General features: G+C 41.7%; 1 protein-coding gene across 3 annotated transcripts in view; it reads left to right on the top strand.

Annotated features, from left to right (window-relative positions):
* Positions 1-15,567, top strand: part of LATS1 (large tumor suppressor kinase 1) — a 69,946-nt gene extending 54,379 nt beyond the window's left edge. For all 3 annotated transcript variants that reach the window (XM_062186912.1, XM_062186913.1, XM_062186915.1), the window contains exon 8: positions 11,677-15,567. In XM_062186912.1, coding sequence (XP_062042896.1) covers positions 11,677-12,186 — 510 coding nt within the window. In that variant the 3' untranslated portion in view covers positions 12,187-15,567. The remainder of the gene's footprint in view (positions 1-11,676) is intronic.
* Positions 15,568-16,993: the final 1,426 nt, after the last annotated feature.

Here is a 16,993-nt window from a genome sequence, read left to right as displayed (position 1 = left end):
ACAGATTGGAAAGGAAGGAGTACAAACTTCTGTTTATGCATGACATAGTTTCTCAGGGAATCTACCAAAAAACTCACAGAATAAATGAGTTCATCAAGATTCTACAATATAAAATAACATAAAGATTAATTATATTTCTGTATGCAACCAATAAACAACTGGATAATGAAATTTAAAAGTAATACCATTCACAACAACTCCTCCAAAATAAATTCTTAGATGTAAATCTAATAGATTTAATAGCAAGACCTGCATACTAAAAGCTGCAGATGCTGCCAAAAGAAGTCAAAGAGCTAATGAGTGGAGATGCATACGTGTTCATTTATTGCAAAACTGTAGTAAAGCTATCAATTTTCCCCAAATTATAAATTACCTATCTAATTCATTTTTAATTAAATCCCAGCAGAATTTGTTTGTAAATATAGATGAGCCAATTCTAATATTCATATGGATGAATAAAGGACCTGGAATAGCAAAAATGAATTTTTTTAAAAGCATATTTTTATTTATTTATTTATTTATTTATTTATTTATTTATTTTGACAGGCAGAGTGGATAGTGAGAGAGAGAGAGAGAGACAGAGAGAAAGGTCTTCCTTTTTTGCCGTTGGTTCACCCTCCAATGGCCGCTGCGGCCGGCGCATCTCGCTGATCCGAAGCCAGGAGCCAGGTGCTTCTCCTGGTCTCCCATGCGGGTGCAGGGCCCAAGCACTTGGGCCATCCTCCACTGCCTTCCCGGACCATAGCAGAGAGCTGGCCTGGAAGAGGGGCAACCGGGATAGAGTCCGGCGCCCCAACCGGGACTAGAACCCAGTGTGCTGGCGCCGCAAGGCGGAGGATTAGCCTGTTAAGCCACGGCGCCGGCCGAGACAGAGACTTCTTCTGTCAACTCCCCAAGTGGCTACAATGGCCAGAACTGGATCAGGCTGAAGCCAGGAGACAGGAGCTTCATCCAGGTCTCCCACTTGGCTAGTAGGGTCCCAAACACTTGGGCTATCCTCTGCTGCTTTTCCCAGGCCATTAACAGGGAGCTGGATCAGAAGTGGAGCATCCAGGACATGAACTGGCGCCTAGAAGGGATGCTGTCAACACCAGCCTCCAAAAAGAAATTCTTTTTTTTTTTTTTTTTTATTGTATTTTATTATTTGACAGAGTTAGACAGTGAGAGAGACAGACAGATAACGGTCTTCCTTCCATTGGTTCACCCCCCAAATGGCCGCCACAGCCAGCGCTGCGCCAATCCAAAGCCAGGAGCCAGGTGCTTCCTCCTGGTCTCCCATGCAGGTACAGGGCCCAAGGACTTGAGCCATCCTCCTCTGCCTTCCCTGGCCACAGCAGAGAGCTGGACTGGAAGAGGAGCAACCGGGACAGAATCCGGCACCCCAACCGGGACTAGAACCCAGAGTGCTGGCGCCGGGGGCAGAGGATTAGCTTAGTGAGCCGTGGCGCTGGCTTGGATAATAGTATTTCATAGTAAGCTTTAAAATCAGGTAGTTGAGGGGCCAGAACTGTGGCTTGGTAGGCTAAGCCTCCACCTGCAGCGCCAGCATCCCATATGGGTGCTGATTCGTGTCTTGGCTGTTCCTCTTCCAGTCCAGCTCTCTGCTCTGGCCTGGGAAAGCAGCAGAAGATGGCCCAATTGCTTGGGCCCTTACACCTACATGGGAGACCTGGAAGAAGCTGTTGGCTCCTGGCTTCATATTGGCTCAGTGCCAGCCACTGCAGCTATATGGGGAGTGAACCAGTGAATGGAAGACCTTTTTCTCTGTCTCTACCTCTCTAACTCTACTTCTCAAATGAAGAAATAAAATCTTAAAGAAAAATCAGGTGGTTGATTCTCCCAATTTTGTCCTTTAAGAATTTATTTTTGGGGCCGGCGCCATGGCTCACTTGGTTAATCCTCCGCCTCTGGCACCAGCATCCCACATGGGCACAGGGTTCTAGTCCCAGTTGCTCCTCTTCCAGTCCAGCTCTCTGCTGTGGCCCGGGAGAGCAGTGGAGGATGGCTCAAGTGCTTGGGCCCCTGCACCCACATGGGAGAACAGGAAGAAGAACTCACTGTCTAACTCTGCCTGTCAAAAAAAAAAAAAAAGAGGAAGAAGAAGAAATGCTATTATCCAGATAGTGTGTTACTGACAAAAGTTTACACACAGAGATCAGTAAAGTTGAGTAGGGAGTTCCCACATAGGCCAACACCAGTATATCCACTTGATCTTTGGCAGAAGTGCAAATGGAGAAAATACAGTATTTTTTTTCTTAAAGATTTATTTATTTGAAAGTCAAAGTTACACAGAGAGAGGAGAGGCAGAGAGAGAGAGGGAGAGAGAGGTCTTCCATCCGTTGGTTCACTCCCCAGTTGGCCATAACGTCGGGAGCTGAGCTGATCTGAAGCCAGGAGCCAGGAGCCTCTTCCAGGTCTCCCACGTGGGTACAGGGGCTCAAGGACTTGGGCCTTCTCTTTCTTTCCCAAGCCATAGCAGAGAGCTGGATCGGAAGTGGAGCAGCCGAGTATTGAACCAGCACCCATATTGGATGCTGGCACTGCAGGCCAGGGTGTTAACCTGCTGTGCCACAGCACCAGTTCCAGAAAAGATAGTTTTCAATAAATGATGTGGAATAATTGATCAGCTGTAAAAACAAAAAATAAAAAGGAACTTCAACTGACCTAACACCTCAAATGGATCATACATGTAGTAATAACACTTAAAACTGTAATTCATTTAGAAGAAAATGTAGAAAATCCTGGGGGCCAGTGCCATGGCACAGCGGGTTAACACCCTGGCCTGAAGCGCCGGCATCCCATTTGTGCGCCGGTTCTAGTCCCGGCTGCTCCACTTCCAATCCAGCTCTCTGCTGTGGCCCGGGAGGGCAATGGAGGATGGCTCAAGTCCTTGGACCCCTGCACCCACTTGGGAAGCCTGGAGGAGGCTGCTGGCTCCTGGCTTCGGATCGGCACAGCTCCGGCCGTTGCAGCCATCTGGGGAGTGAACCAGCGGATGGAAGACCTCTCTATCTCTACCTCTCTCTGTAGCTGTCTTTCCAATAAATAAAATAAATCTTTAAAAAAAAAAGAAAACATAGAAAAATCCTTGTGACTTACAGTTAGGAGAGTAATTCTTAGAAATTATGTTAGGGGGCTGGCACTGTGATGTAGTTGGTTAAGCTGCTGCCTGCAGCACCAGCATCCCATATGGACACCGATTTTAGTCCTGGCTGTTCCAATACAGTTCCCTGCTAACATGCATGGGAAAGCAGTGAAAAATGGCCCAAGTACCCAAGTGGGAGATGTAGAAAAGCTCCTGGCTCCTGGCTCCTGGCTGCTTGCTCTTGTGGCCATTTGGTGGGTGAACCAGCAGATGCAAGGTCTCTCTCTCTCAATCTCTGTCTCTCACTCTCCCCTCTCTCTGTATTTCTGATTTTCAAATAAATAAAAAATAAAATCTTAAAAATTTTAAAAATTGCTTATTTGAAAGGCAGAGAGATAGAGGTTGAGAGAGAAATTCAGAGATTAAGGGGTTGGCATTGTGGTACAGTGGGTTAAGCAGCTGTTTGCAATGCTGTCATCCCAGTCCACCGACTGTCTTTTCATTCTTTGGTAGAATGAAAATTCTTAATTTTGATGATGTCCAATATATAATTTTTCTTTTGTGGATCATGATTTTGACATAATTTTTTAAAGATTTATTTATTGGGGCTGGTGCTGAGGCGTAGTAAGTTAGGCATCTGCCTGTGGTGCCGGCATCCCACAGGGCACCAGTTCAAGTCCCGGCTGCTCCAGTTCTGATCCAGCTCCCTACTGATGGCCTGAGAAGGCAGTGGAGGATGGCCCATGTGCTTGGGCCCCTGCATCTGCATGGGAGACCTGGAGGAAGCTCCTGACTCCTGGCTTTGGATTGGCCCAATTCCAGCTGTTTAGACCATTTGTGGGTTAAACCAGGGGATGGAAGACCTCTGTTTCTGTCTCTCTCTCTCTCTCTCTCTCTCTCTCTCTAATTCTGCCTCTCAAGTAAAGAAATGAAACTTTTTTTTTTTTTTTGACAGGCAGAGTGGACAGTGAGAGAGAAAGAGAGAAAGGTCTTCCTTTGCCGTTGGTTCACCCTCCAATGGCTGCCGCGTCCGGCACGCTGCAGCCGGCGCACTGCGCTGATCCGAAGGCGGGAGCCAGGTGCTTCTCCTGGTCTCCCATGGGGTGCAGGGCCCAAGCACCTGGGCCATTCTCCACTGCACTCCTGGGCCACAGCAAGCAGAGAGCTGGCCTGGAAGAGGGGCAATCGGGACATAATCCGGCGCCCCGACTGAGACTAGAACCCGGTGTGTCGGTGCCGCAAGGCGGAGGATTAGCCTGTTGAGCCATGGCGCCAGCCAATGAATCTTTTTTTTTTAAACATTCTTAACCTTCTACACCATAGTGCCAGCCCCAGCTTTTTTTTTTTTGCCTAGTTGTTAAGATACTAGTTAGATGCCTGCATCTTAGGGCAGGCATAGTGGCACAGAAGTCAAGCCGTTGTTTGGAATACCCACATCCCATATTGGATTTGCCTGGGTTTGAGTCCCACCTCTGCTTCTAATCCAGCATCCTGCTAATGCGTGCCCTAGGAGGCAGTGGAAACGGTTCAAGCAGTTGGGTTCTTACCACCCAGTTGGGAAACCTGGATTACGTTTCCAGCTGCTGGCTTCAGCCTGGCCTAGATCCAACCATTACAGGCATTTGGAGAGTGAACCAGCAGATGGGAACATGCTTGCTTGCTCATTCTTTCCCTCCCTTTGTCTGTCAAATAAATAAATAACTTCGTGAAGTATTTTATTTTTATTTTTTATTTTTTTATTTTTGACAGGCAGAGTGGACAGTGAGAGAGAAAGAGAAAGGTCTTCCTTTACCGTTAGTTCACCCTCCAACGGCTGCCGCACTGCTCCCGGCACACCGCGCTGATCTGAAGGCAGGAGCCAGGTGCTTCTCCTGGTCTCCCATGGGGTGCAGGGCCCAAGCACTTGGGCCATCCTCCACTGTACTCCTGGGCCACAGCAGAGAGCTGGCCTGGAAGAGGGGCAACCAGGATAGAATCCGGCGCCCCGACCGGAACTAGAACCCGGTGTGCCAGCGCCGCTAGGCGGATTAGCCTGTTGAGCCACGGCGCTGGCCTCGTGAAGTATTTTAGAACAGGTTTTAACACAGATTCTCTTTAATTTTCCTTCATCTGAGAATATCCTTTTTTGCTGTAGTCTGTTATCACTTAGTTACGTATGTCTTCATCCATTTTTTGTTGATCTAACAGGATTCTCGAAACTGGATGATTTATAAGGAAAAGAAGTTTATTTTGACTCAGTGTTCTAGCGCCTGGGAAGCCCAAGCTCGGGTAGCTGCCTCTGGCAAGGGCTCCTGTTGCTTCATAGTAGTAACACAGTAGGAGTCAGAGAGGGAAGTGGGTGGTGCAGAAAAGACAAAACACCACAGCCTCACTTTTTAACAGCCTGCAATTGAAGGAACTAATCCAGTCCTGGAGAGGGCACACTTACTCACTCTCATGAGATTCTTTGTGAGGGCGGGCCAATCCCTCATGAGCCTTTTAAAGACTTGTAACCTCTCAACATTCACTATTACATCAGAGTCCAAACCTCAACTTGAGTTTTCGTGGAGACAAACCGTAGTTTCTGTTCTTGCATCACTTTAAAATGCCCACTTCCTCTGTCCCCCATTGTTTGATGAGACATCTGTAGTTGTTCAAATCCCTTATTGATGTATCATTTTTCTGTGACAGCTTTCAATACTTTTTCTTTAACTTTTAGTATTATAATTATGATGTGCCTGGGCATGTATTTCTTAGGCTTTTTCCTATTTGGTATTCACTGAGCATCTTGAAATTGTAGGTTTGTATGATAACATTTGGAGAATGTTCAGCTATCATCTCTTAAAATATTTTTTCACCACACTGTTTTCTGCTGGGATTCCAGTGACAGGAAGGTTAGACTACTTCTGGTATAATTACGTGGATTCCTGAGATTCTGCTCATACATTTCATCCTTGTTCTCTCTGCTGTTCAGATTGCATAATTTCTACCAATCCATCGTCAGTGTCACTGACTATTCTGACATCTGCATCTCCATTCTGCTACTGAACTCATCCATTGAACTTTTTAAGTTTTCTTTTTTAGTTCCAAAATTCTATTTAGTATTTCTCATACACCACACACACACACACACACACATATTTAATTTGCAGGGCAGAGAGACAAAGAGCTCTCATTTATTGGTTCATTCTCCAAGTGCCTGCAGTGGATGGGACTGGGGCAGGGCAGAATCTAGACATTCAGTGCCAGTTTCTTATATGGGTGGCTGGAACCCAATTACTTGGGCTGTCACCTGCTGCACTGTAGGGTCTACATCGGTAGGAAGGTACAGTTAGTGCTGGAGCCAGGAATCAAACCCAAGCACTTTGATATGGAATACAGATGTCTTAACTGCTAGGCCAAACACATACCCTTGGTATTTCTTTGTATCTTCTGTGTCTTTACTAAGACTTTCCATCTGTTATTTCATTTCAAGAGTGTTTCCCTTATTTAGAGCATTTTTATAATGGCTGCTTAAATGACTTTGTCAAATAATTCTAACATATGTCATCTCAATGCTAATACCTGTTGATTGGTTTTTCCTATGTGAGTTGAAATTTTCCTGGTTCTTTGCGTACCAAATAATTTTGGATAGTATCCTGGATACTTTGGGAGAATATTGACCTTGTTTTGGCAGGCGTTGAACCTGGTTGGATTCAGGCCACAAGATTCATTAGACCTAGGCAGCTCATGTCAAGAGCCTCCGGTGATCACTAGTGTCATACCTAAGAGTGTTAATTGTTAAATTAACAACAGGAATCACTGGGTACTAACTTCCTGTGCAGGACCTCTATCATCAAAGACTGGGATTATGAGAGTTAATAGTAAAACTTGTTTGCAAAGATTTACTTCGTTTTATTGTATTAAGTGGAAGATATTTTTTATGTCTCATAAGCTAGTTACGTCTAAGCACTTGCAAAAGACGTACCATTCTTGGGTTCTTCAAAATTAATTAAGTTTACAAAAACATATCTATATATATAAATTAAACCTCAGAAAGGTTTACTTTTATTTAATTAAAAAGTACTTTTTTTAACTTATTGTAAGAATAATCCTTTTAATGTTCTATCGCACAGTAGGGTAATAAGAGTTAAGAATAACATTGTATTTTTCTAAATAGCTAGAAGAAAGACTTGAATGTTCACACTACAAAAAAATCTTGAGTATATGAAGTGACAGAAGCTAATTATCCTAATTTGATCATTAAAACATATGCATGTATCAATATACTACATTGTACCCAATAAATATGAACAATTATTGTTTATCAGTAAATACAAATAGTAAAAAAGATTCATTAGGATTGAAGTAACTTTCATTTCTTCTTTTTTTTTTAAGATTTATTTATGTATTTATTTGAAAGTCAGAGTTACACAGAGAGAAGGAGAGGCGGAGAGAGAGGGATAGAGAGGTCTTTTGTCCGCTGGTTCACTCCTCCAATTGGCTGCAACGGTCAAAGTTGCACCAATCCAAAGCCAGGAGCCAGGAGCTTCTTCCAGATATCCCACATGGGTGCAGGGGTCCAAGGACTTGGGCCATCTTCCACTGCTTCCCCAGGCCACACCAGAGAGCTGGATTAGAAGTGGAACAGCTGGGACTCGAACCAGCACCCATATGGGATGCCAGCACTGCAAGTGACAGCTTTACCTGCTATGGCATAGCAGCGGCCCCTCATTTCTTTAAAAAAAAAAAAAAATTATTTTATTTATTTGAAAGAGTTACAGAGGGAGGTAGAGACAAAGAGAGAGGTCTTTCATCAGCTGGTTCACTCCCCAATTGGCCGCAATGGCTGGAGCTGAGCAGATCTGAAGCCAAGAGCCAGGAACTTCTTCTGGGTCTCCCACGTGGGTGCAGGGGCCCAAGTACTTGGGCCACCCTCCTCTGCTTTCCCAGGCACATTAGCAGAGAGCTGGATCAGAAGTGGAGCAGCCAGGACTCAAACCGTGCCCAAATGGAATGTCAGCGTTGCAGGCCAGGGCTTTAACCCGCTATGCCACAGCTTTGGCCCCCAACTGTTTCATTTCTATAGCCTTTGCATTGCTAAGTAGTTCTCTCTGTGGGTTGTGATCCTGTGCTTACAAGTTCAGTTCTCAAATTCTTTGAGATTCTGTAGGATCAGATCCATACAGGTACACTTTGGAGAGTAAGCCCAGCAGTTCATAAAAAATTTGATGGGGTAGATTTCCCAATCTCCTCCTTCTGTGTGATGTCCCAGATACTTTCTGGTTTCCTGGGACTCCCATTTTCAGACAAGCAGCATGGCTTTTTGGGCTCATCTGCTGTATTTAATTTCCAGTTGGATTAGAAAGCTCCCATCTGAGAGTTTGAAGCGTCTACAGACTTGTATTGCTCATCAGTTGCTGCCAGGAAACAGCTTTCCCACTCCCTTAACCTGAACTCTGGAGGAGCTTGCCCTGGAGCTTTGTCTGTGCTGTGTCCCATCCAGGTTTGAGTCTGGAAGATACTACAGGGGAGAAATGGTAAACTCTTCCCCAGGTTCAGTAGGACTCAGGGTTCTCATCCTCCCTGATCTGCCTGTACTGTTTACTTTTCAGGGTCTTCAAGTAGCTACTTCATGTTTTCTGTTCCACTTTTTTAGCTGCATTCAGGGGGCAAGATTGGATAAAGTGTACCTAGGACAACTTACTCAGAACTGGAACCTCTCTGGCTGCTTTTAGGAGGTTTTATTTTTATGTTTTAACTTTGATTTCTAGCAATTTGACCATGATATACCTATGTTTAGTTTTCCTTGTATTTATCTTGAGGTTCACTCAGCTTTTGAATTGTAGGTTCATGACTTTCATCAGTTTTAGGAACTCCTTGGTCATTGTTTCTTCAAAGATTTCTTTTTCTTCCTCTCTAATGGTTAAACAGGTGGTATTCATCTGACAGTACATGCCTTGTTTCCTATGCATTCTTTTTTTCTTCCTCCCTGTGCTTCGGTTCATGTAAGTTCTGTTGATCCATCTTTGACTTAACTAGATGTTTATCTGGTGTGCCTAGTCTCTCTTTTTTTAACCTTAAGCTAAGTCCTGAATATACTTTATAATTTAAAAAATGAAAACCCTGTCCAACTGATTGTATATTTTGATTTCTTCTGTCTGAAACAAATGATGGAACCAGACATAATTATTACTATATCATAATTTTTTTTTCTAAAAAGAACTTTTAAAATTCTGTTATTAGTTAAGGCATCTCCTTTTTCTGTCCTGGGGTAAGGCTTTCAAATGATCAGATACTAAAAAAGGTATACAAATGGTCTTCAAGGCCGGCGCCGTGGCTCAACAGGCTAATCCTCCGCCTTGCGGCGCTGGCACACTGGGTTCTAGTCCCGGTCGGGGCTCCGGATTCTGTCCCGGTTGCCCCTCTTCCAGGCCAGCTCTCTGCTGTGGCCCGGGAGTGCAGTGGAGGATGGCCCAAGTGCTTGGGCCCTGCACCCCATGGGAGACCAGGAGAAGCACCTGGCTCCTGCCATTGGAACATCGTGGTGCGCCGGCCGCAGCGCGCCAACCGCGGTGGCCATTGGAGGGTGAACCAACGGCAAAGGAAGACCTTTCTCTCTGTCTCTCTCTCTCACTGTCCACTCTGCCTGTCAAAAAAATAAATAAATAAATAAATAAAATTTAAAAAAAAAGAAAAGAGAACAGCCAGGATTTAAAAAAAAAAAAAAAAAGGTCTTCAAAAAGCTTGTGGGAAATGTGTATAATGAAAAGACTAAAGCATGAATTTCAAAATTTTTGCACCAAAGTAAACTTACATTTTAATTGTTTTTCCATTAGCTTTTTGATGCATCCCTGTATTTTTTTTTTTTTTGGACAGGCAGAGTTAGACAGTGAGAGAGAGAGAGAAAGGTCTTCCTTCCGTTGGTTCACCGCCCAATGGCCACTATGGCTGGCGTGCTGCACCGATCCGAAACCAGGAGCCAGGTGCTTCTCCTGGTCTTCCATGCAGGTGCAGGGCCCAAGGTCTTGGGCCATCCACCACTGCCTTCCCGGGCCACAGCAGAGAGCTGGACTGGAAGAGGAGCAACCGGGACAGAATCCGGCACCCCAACTGGGACTAGAACCTGGGGTGCCTGCGCCGCAGGCAGAGGATTAGCCTAATGAGTTGCAGCACCGACCGCATCCTTGTATTTTTCATCAGTCTGCAGTAGCTGATTGGTTTCTATATGAGTAAGGAGGAATGAACTCATTTATTCAGTTATTTAACAAATATTATTGACTACCATCTGACCAGTTGAGGATAATCTTCTTTAAGTTATATATAGTGTATTCTACCATTAACAAAGTTTACCCAAAATTTAATATTGCATTCAGAGTCTTACAGCACTCTGTCTGCTTCCAAGAGTCCAGCGGGAAAGACGAGGTAGTCTGGCTTACCCTGGCATTCCTTTCTTCCTTCCTCTTTCCATTTTATTCAAAACCCAAACAAGGGGCCCGTGTTGTGGCATAGCAGGTAAATCTGCCACCTGCGATGCTCACATTCCATATGGGTGCCAGTTTGTGTCCTGGCTGTTCTACTTCCAACCCAGCCTTCTACTGCTGACCTGGGAAAAGCAGCAGAAGATGGCCCAAATTATTGGACCCCTTGTGATCCATGTGGGAGATCTGGATGAAGCCCCTGGCTTCAGGCTGGCCCAGGTCTGGCCATGGTGGCTATCTGGGAGTGAACCAACATATGGAAGATCTACATCTCTCTCTCTGTCTCTCCAGATCTCTTTGTAACTTGGGCTTTTGAAATAAATCTTAGAAAAAAAATTTATTGCAAATGTTTTAGTTATATACCAGGCAATTTGGCAAGCACTGGGAAATACAAAAATAATTTAATACCATGGTCCCTAGCCATAGCAAATTTTATATATAGTCAGGCCGGCGCTGCGGCTCACTAGGCTAATCCTCCGCCTTGCGGCGCTGGCACACCTGGTTCTAGTCCCAGTCGGGGCACCGATCCTGTCCTGGTTGCTCCTCTTCCAGGCCAGCTCTCTGCTGTGGCCAGGGAGTGCAGTGGAGGATGGCCCAAGTGCTTGGGCCCTGCACCCCATGGGAGACCAGGAGAAGCACCTGGCTCCTGCCATCGGATCAGCGCGATGCGCCGGCCGCAGCGCGCTACCGCGTCAGCCATTGGAGGGTGAACCAATGGCAAAGGAAGACCTTTCTCTCTCTCTCTCTCTCTCACTGTCCACTCTGCCTGTCAAAAAAAAAGTAAAAAAAAAAAAAAATTTTATATATAGTCAGACATACATAGAACTAGGTGCCAGAAGGTCTTAGAAGTATTATGATAGAAATAAATATATGGTACAAGGGAGGCGGAATAGAAGTAGTGGAAATAATCCTTTCTACTACAGGTAGAAAAGCTTACCAGGGAAGATAAGAACTTACAGTGATTCTTGTAATATAAGTATAAGCTGCATGGAGAGAGAGGGAAAATTTTACCCCAGTAATGATCATTGTTAAAGGTATAGAAGTGAGATACCATGCAATTTATTTACAAAACATAAGTAGTCCAGTAAGACTGTTGGTATACAACTTGTTTTACTGATTTACTTCCTTTCTTATTAAAAATCTTCTTTGAAGGTCATCAACTGGCAAACATCTCTCCACATTCCACCACAAGCCAAACTGAGTCCTGAAGCTTCAGATCTTATTATTAAACTTTGCCGAGGACCAGAAGATCGTTTAGGGAAGAACGGTGCTGATGAAATAAAGGCTCATCCATTTTTTAAGACAATTGATTTCTCCAGTGACCTGAGACAGCAGTCTGCTTCATACATTCCTAAAATCACACACCCAACAGATACATCAAATTTTGACCCTGTTGACCCTGATAAGTTATGGAGTGATGATAATGAGGAGGAAAATGTCAATGATACTCTGAATGGATGGTATAAAAATGGAAAACACCCTGAACATGCCTTCTACGAATTTACCTTTCGGAGGTTTTTTGATGACAATGGCTACCCGTATAATTATCCAAAGCCTATTGAATATGAATACATTAATTCACAAGGCTCAGAGCAACAGTCAGATGAAGATGATCAACACACAGGCTCAGAAATCAAAAATCGCGATCTAGTGTATGTCTAGCACACTAGGAATTAATTGTAATGAGCATTTGCAAAAAAACCTGAAATGCAGGAATTTTTGAGGTTTTGAGTAAAATTATGCAAATACAGCAGAGCTTTCTATGTATGGTGCTCTGTTTACAATATTTTATTTTCCTAAATTATGGGAAATTCTTTTAAAATTTTAATTTATTCCAGCCTTTAATCATTAATTTAGAGAAAAATTGTTATAAGGAAAGTAAATTATGAACTGAATAGTATAGTCAGTTCTTGGTACTTAAAGTACTTAAAATAAAAAATAGTGCTTTGTTTAAAAGGAAAAGCCTGGTATCTATTTGTATATATGCTAAATAATTTTAAAGATAAGAGTTTTTGAAATTTTTTTGAAAGACAGTTTTAGTTTTATCTTGCTTTAACCAAATATGAAACATACCCAATATTACAGAGCTCTTTTTTTCCCACCATAACCTTGTTTCTGGTTTAAAGTAAGCTAGAGATATTAAGCCATCATGTTGGTATGTGTTCCTAGGCTAATGATAATCTGTATAATTTACATCCTGAAAAAAAGAGACAGGGTTGAAACAATGTTACTATGTTCATCAGAAGGAAAACTAACAGAGTTTATCTTTTCTCCTTCTGTGAAGTATTTAATCTCACATGTATTTCTTCATAATTGTTGGCTTTAAAAGAAGCCAAAGCACTACTAGTTTTCTTTCCATCTTGGTATTAACACTGCTTCCGGTTTTAAAAGGGAACAAAGTTGCCATAAGTCAAAAGTTTCAAATACTAAAAGCTAAGATCTTTTGTGTTTTTACTTTGAAATTGAGAAGAAAATTCCATCATCCTAGGCAAAGAAATAGTTTTCAGTTTTATACAAAACTAAAGATTCTTTATGACTATTGAGTAGAAACATTTTGTCTATATAGGGACCAGTTTTGATAATATCGTCAATGTTATAGGTTTCCTCTTTCTGAACAGTGCTGTGTATACAGATTGTTATTGGCAAAGGTTGATTTGGCTAATTGGCAATATTTTATCTAAGGGCAGGTTAATTGGTTAAAACTGAATTAATTAAATCTTGTTTGATTTGGTCATTAGTATTAGCAAAAGTTAAAGTGGTCTTAGTAGAAAATTCACATTGTCCTAACTTATTTAAGGATAAAACTATGTTTTTCAATGTGCCTATTTATATAATGCATAGGTTCTAAGACTTGTGATTTCATACCAAAACATGTGTATCTTATCTTTTAGAAAGAGAAAGCAAGCTGTATTCTGGCAGTAGTACAGTTTGTATTTTATTTTCTTAAGCTCCATTAATGGAATTGTTTCCATTAAAATTTAGTATTTGTAGGTAGGAGACATAATTTTAGTGATCTTAAACTCTTAGCTTTTCTCACATAAAAGCTAACGGAAAACATATAACACCTATGTAGTAAAATTAAAGGAAAAATGTCCTTGTTGAATTGTGGGGTGGACACAGAATATTTATTAGCTCACATTTCCCACTCTCCTATGGGTGACCCTCAGAGCTCAGTGTGCAAACCTGCCCTGTAATTTGGTGGGTCTTTTGAGTCACTGGTTCTTTTGAGGATTTGACAAAAGCTGTGGACACTTGTCCCAGAAAATAACGTGTATCAACACGTAAGGTGTAAATGTTGCATGCAGTTGCAGGGGAGTCTGGACCTGCTGAAACCCGTCCCAGGCTCTAGGTTAAGGACCTCTTCCTATAAGTAAGTATTTTGCTTTTAATTTGCCAGTCAGGACTCAGACGAGCACATCTTCTATAAATGCTGATAGTTTGTGATGGAAAAGATCTGTAGCACATGATCAGAGGACCGTGATGGAAAAGATCTGTAGCACATGATCAGAGGACCGTGATGGAAAAGATCTATAGCACATGATCAGAGGACCCTAGGAATGCCTCCCTCTTTCTTGCTGGTACAACTCTCAGATATTTCAGATGCCATTTTGAAGACATTGAAATGTTTGGCTCATGACAGGCTTGATAAAGAAATATTTCAGGAGAATTTCTTATCAGAATTGTAAGAAAATGCACTATAATGAGATGGCCATCTTCATTTCATGGAACATTTAATTAGTCCTATAAAATTCTATGCAAAACAACTTTTGATAGTTCAAGAATTTTTAGCTTGGTACTCAGATCTGTAAGACATCCCTCTTGCTGTTTGGGCTTTCTCAGTCAAATTTATTTAAATTTTCATTTAGTTGCTTCACTTCTGGACTTAATGGTGCAATACAGTAGAAATCCAACTTTGTTACATTTTACAATGTAGGTAAAGCTATGGTGCTGTCTTCTCTCTACCCGCAATCTCCCCACCAAATCGCCCCTATTCCTCAAACGTAACAGATGCTACAAATTTTATGTTCTTTTAAAATTTCTGCTGACAGCATAAGCTTTTTGTATTTATCTGAAGCAGGATACAAGCCTTTGGTATCTGCAGTTTTAATACTTTAGCTATCTTATTCCCTACTACATCCAGTTACTCCGCTGGTGCTTCCTGACAAAAGGATGAGAACAACATTAAAAAAAAAAAAAATCTAGATGTTCTTAATTGAAATGGAGTGAAAACACTGTTTCTACATGTTTTCTTTTTAAAATAATTTCCCCACTCGTTAAAACATTTGCTGTCTTTCTTACACCTACTCCCTTTATGCATATCAATAGTATTTATAAAATGTGTCCTATAAAATTATGTAATTGTAGATACTTATGTATTGTCCAGTGGCATCTCAAGGCAGGACCTAATGCTGTATCTTTTCTACCTTATTTGTAGTAGAAATTATAGAATGTATTGACTAAGAAGTCACTTTGAGACTGACTTTTTAAAAAAGTTATTACCCTCTGCTGTTGCAAAGTGCAAAACTGTGAGTGGATATGTTTTTATTCTGACTTAATATGTTAGAAATTAGAGAATACAGTGGGAGGATTTTAGACATTGCTGCTGCTGTTACCCAAGGTACTTTAGAAATTTTTCTTTAATAAACAAAAACCCTTTTGCTATTTAAAGTGAAACATTTAGCCTGTTCGTTTTAATCTAAAGCAAAAAATAATTTGGGTCAACATATTGGTATATTTGTAAAATGCCTTAATATATCCCTTTGTGGAAGGCACTACAGTTTACTTTTGTATTGTATTGTGTATATAAGTATTTTGTATTAAAATTGAATCAATGACAACACTACAGTTTTATAAAATAATGCTTTGTTAGAAACAGGATTGGAGCTCTGCAGTATAACTAAATTGTTTTGCATACTTCTGGATGTGACAGATATAAATAATCAGCCTGTGTTTTTAACAAACCTATTTGTATTTTCCCAATCATTTTCTCTAGTGTAACATTTGCTGGGATAATAAAAAAGCAAAATTCAAGTATTTCAATTATGTGTGGGAAGTTGACTTTTTAAGCTGTTTATTATATGTGGTTTTTTTTATTCAAAAATTTATTTAACCCTTTGTCAGAAAATTTATGATTAAGAATTTGATGCTTTGGAATTAAAATATGTGTAACTTATGATAGTCCTAGATAGGTTAAGGCAAACTGAATTTAGTATAACCCAGTAAGTTATTTGCATGAGCAACAGGGAGAAAGAAAGCTTCCCCAAATACCCACAAAAGCTGCTAAGTAGCAGGAAGCTGGAGTCAGAAGCCAAAGCCAAGTATTGAACCCAGATACCCTAATGTGGGATGTAGGTGCCTTAATTCACATCTTAACTGCTGGGCTAAATCCTGCCCCTGTTAGGTCTCCCTTTATCCTCTGGTTTGCACCCCCTTTTAAATTTGCATTTGGTCTGCATGGGGCTATGGTGTAGATAATACAAAATGCATTGTTTCCATGATTCACTTTTATACATTGTAGACCCATGTTCAGCATGCTTAAGTGTGACTTCCTTTGCTGTGCCAAAGTCCCTTTCTGCCCCCTCACGACTCTGCTTATATGTGTGAAGGGCAAGAGAGGTTGCCAGACAGGTGTATTTGAATCATAGACAGTTAATTGTCCCAGAATCCAGTTCCTCCTTCAGTACTCAGAATCAGGAAGCAATGTTGGGTTGTTTCCTCTGGGGAGGAATTAAGTTTGTTCTGTGACAGGAGAGAAGAAAATAAAAAGGTTCCCATGAGTATGCAGCTCCCTGAGGAACTAATGACCAAGGCTGCTGTTGCTCTCTAGTACCCATTTTCCATTTTTTCCTCACTACTAGAGCCCCCGTGTCTCCCCAGTTTCTGCTGCTGCAGTACAGTCCATGTTTATCACACTTCCTTGTAATTAGGTGTGGCCACATGACCAGGTATTGGCCATTAGGATATGAACAGACATGTGCAAATCCTAAATACACTTGATATTGTTGGCCCTTCACTTGCTCTTGCCCACTCCCAGGATGAAACATGGTCATAGTGATGATGTTATGTTGACCATGAAAACCAGGACAATAACTGAAGTGATGATGGACTAACAAAATAAACAGAGCCCAGTAATCTGAGAGATTCTGCAAAGCAGGGTTGTCTGTCCAGCCTGAACTGATCAACTGCAGAATGCCAGAGGAAAATAGAACTCCTAAGCTTATCCCCTAATTAATACATTAGTACCTAATTATACCTCATTACTACTGAGCTTATACCCTAATTAATATGACGTACAGTTTTTATTAGCATCAAATCTGATTTGATGCACAATTTATGGAGGCTATTTTGTACTTTAACCACATCCCATTCAATCATCAGGAGATTTAGTTATTTTACCTCTTAGGTATTTCTCCAATTCATCATCTTTATCCTTACTGTTCACTAATTTGGTTGAAGCCCTCATCAGCTT

The sequence above is a fragment of the Lepus europaeus genome, chromosome 3 (genome assembly GCF_033115175.1).
Source record: "Lepus europaeus isolate LE1 chromosome 3, mLepTim1.pri, whole genome shotgun sequence".
Lineage (NCBI taxonomy): Eukaryota > Metazoa > Chordata > Mammalia > Lagomorpha > Leporidae > Lepus > Lepus europaeus.
Note: the sequence above shows the minus strand (reverse complement) of the source record. Positions and strands in the feature narration are given on the sequence as shown.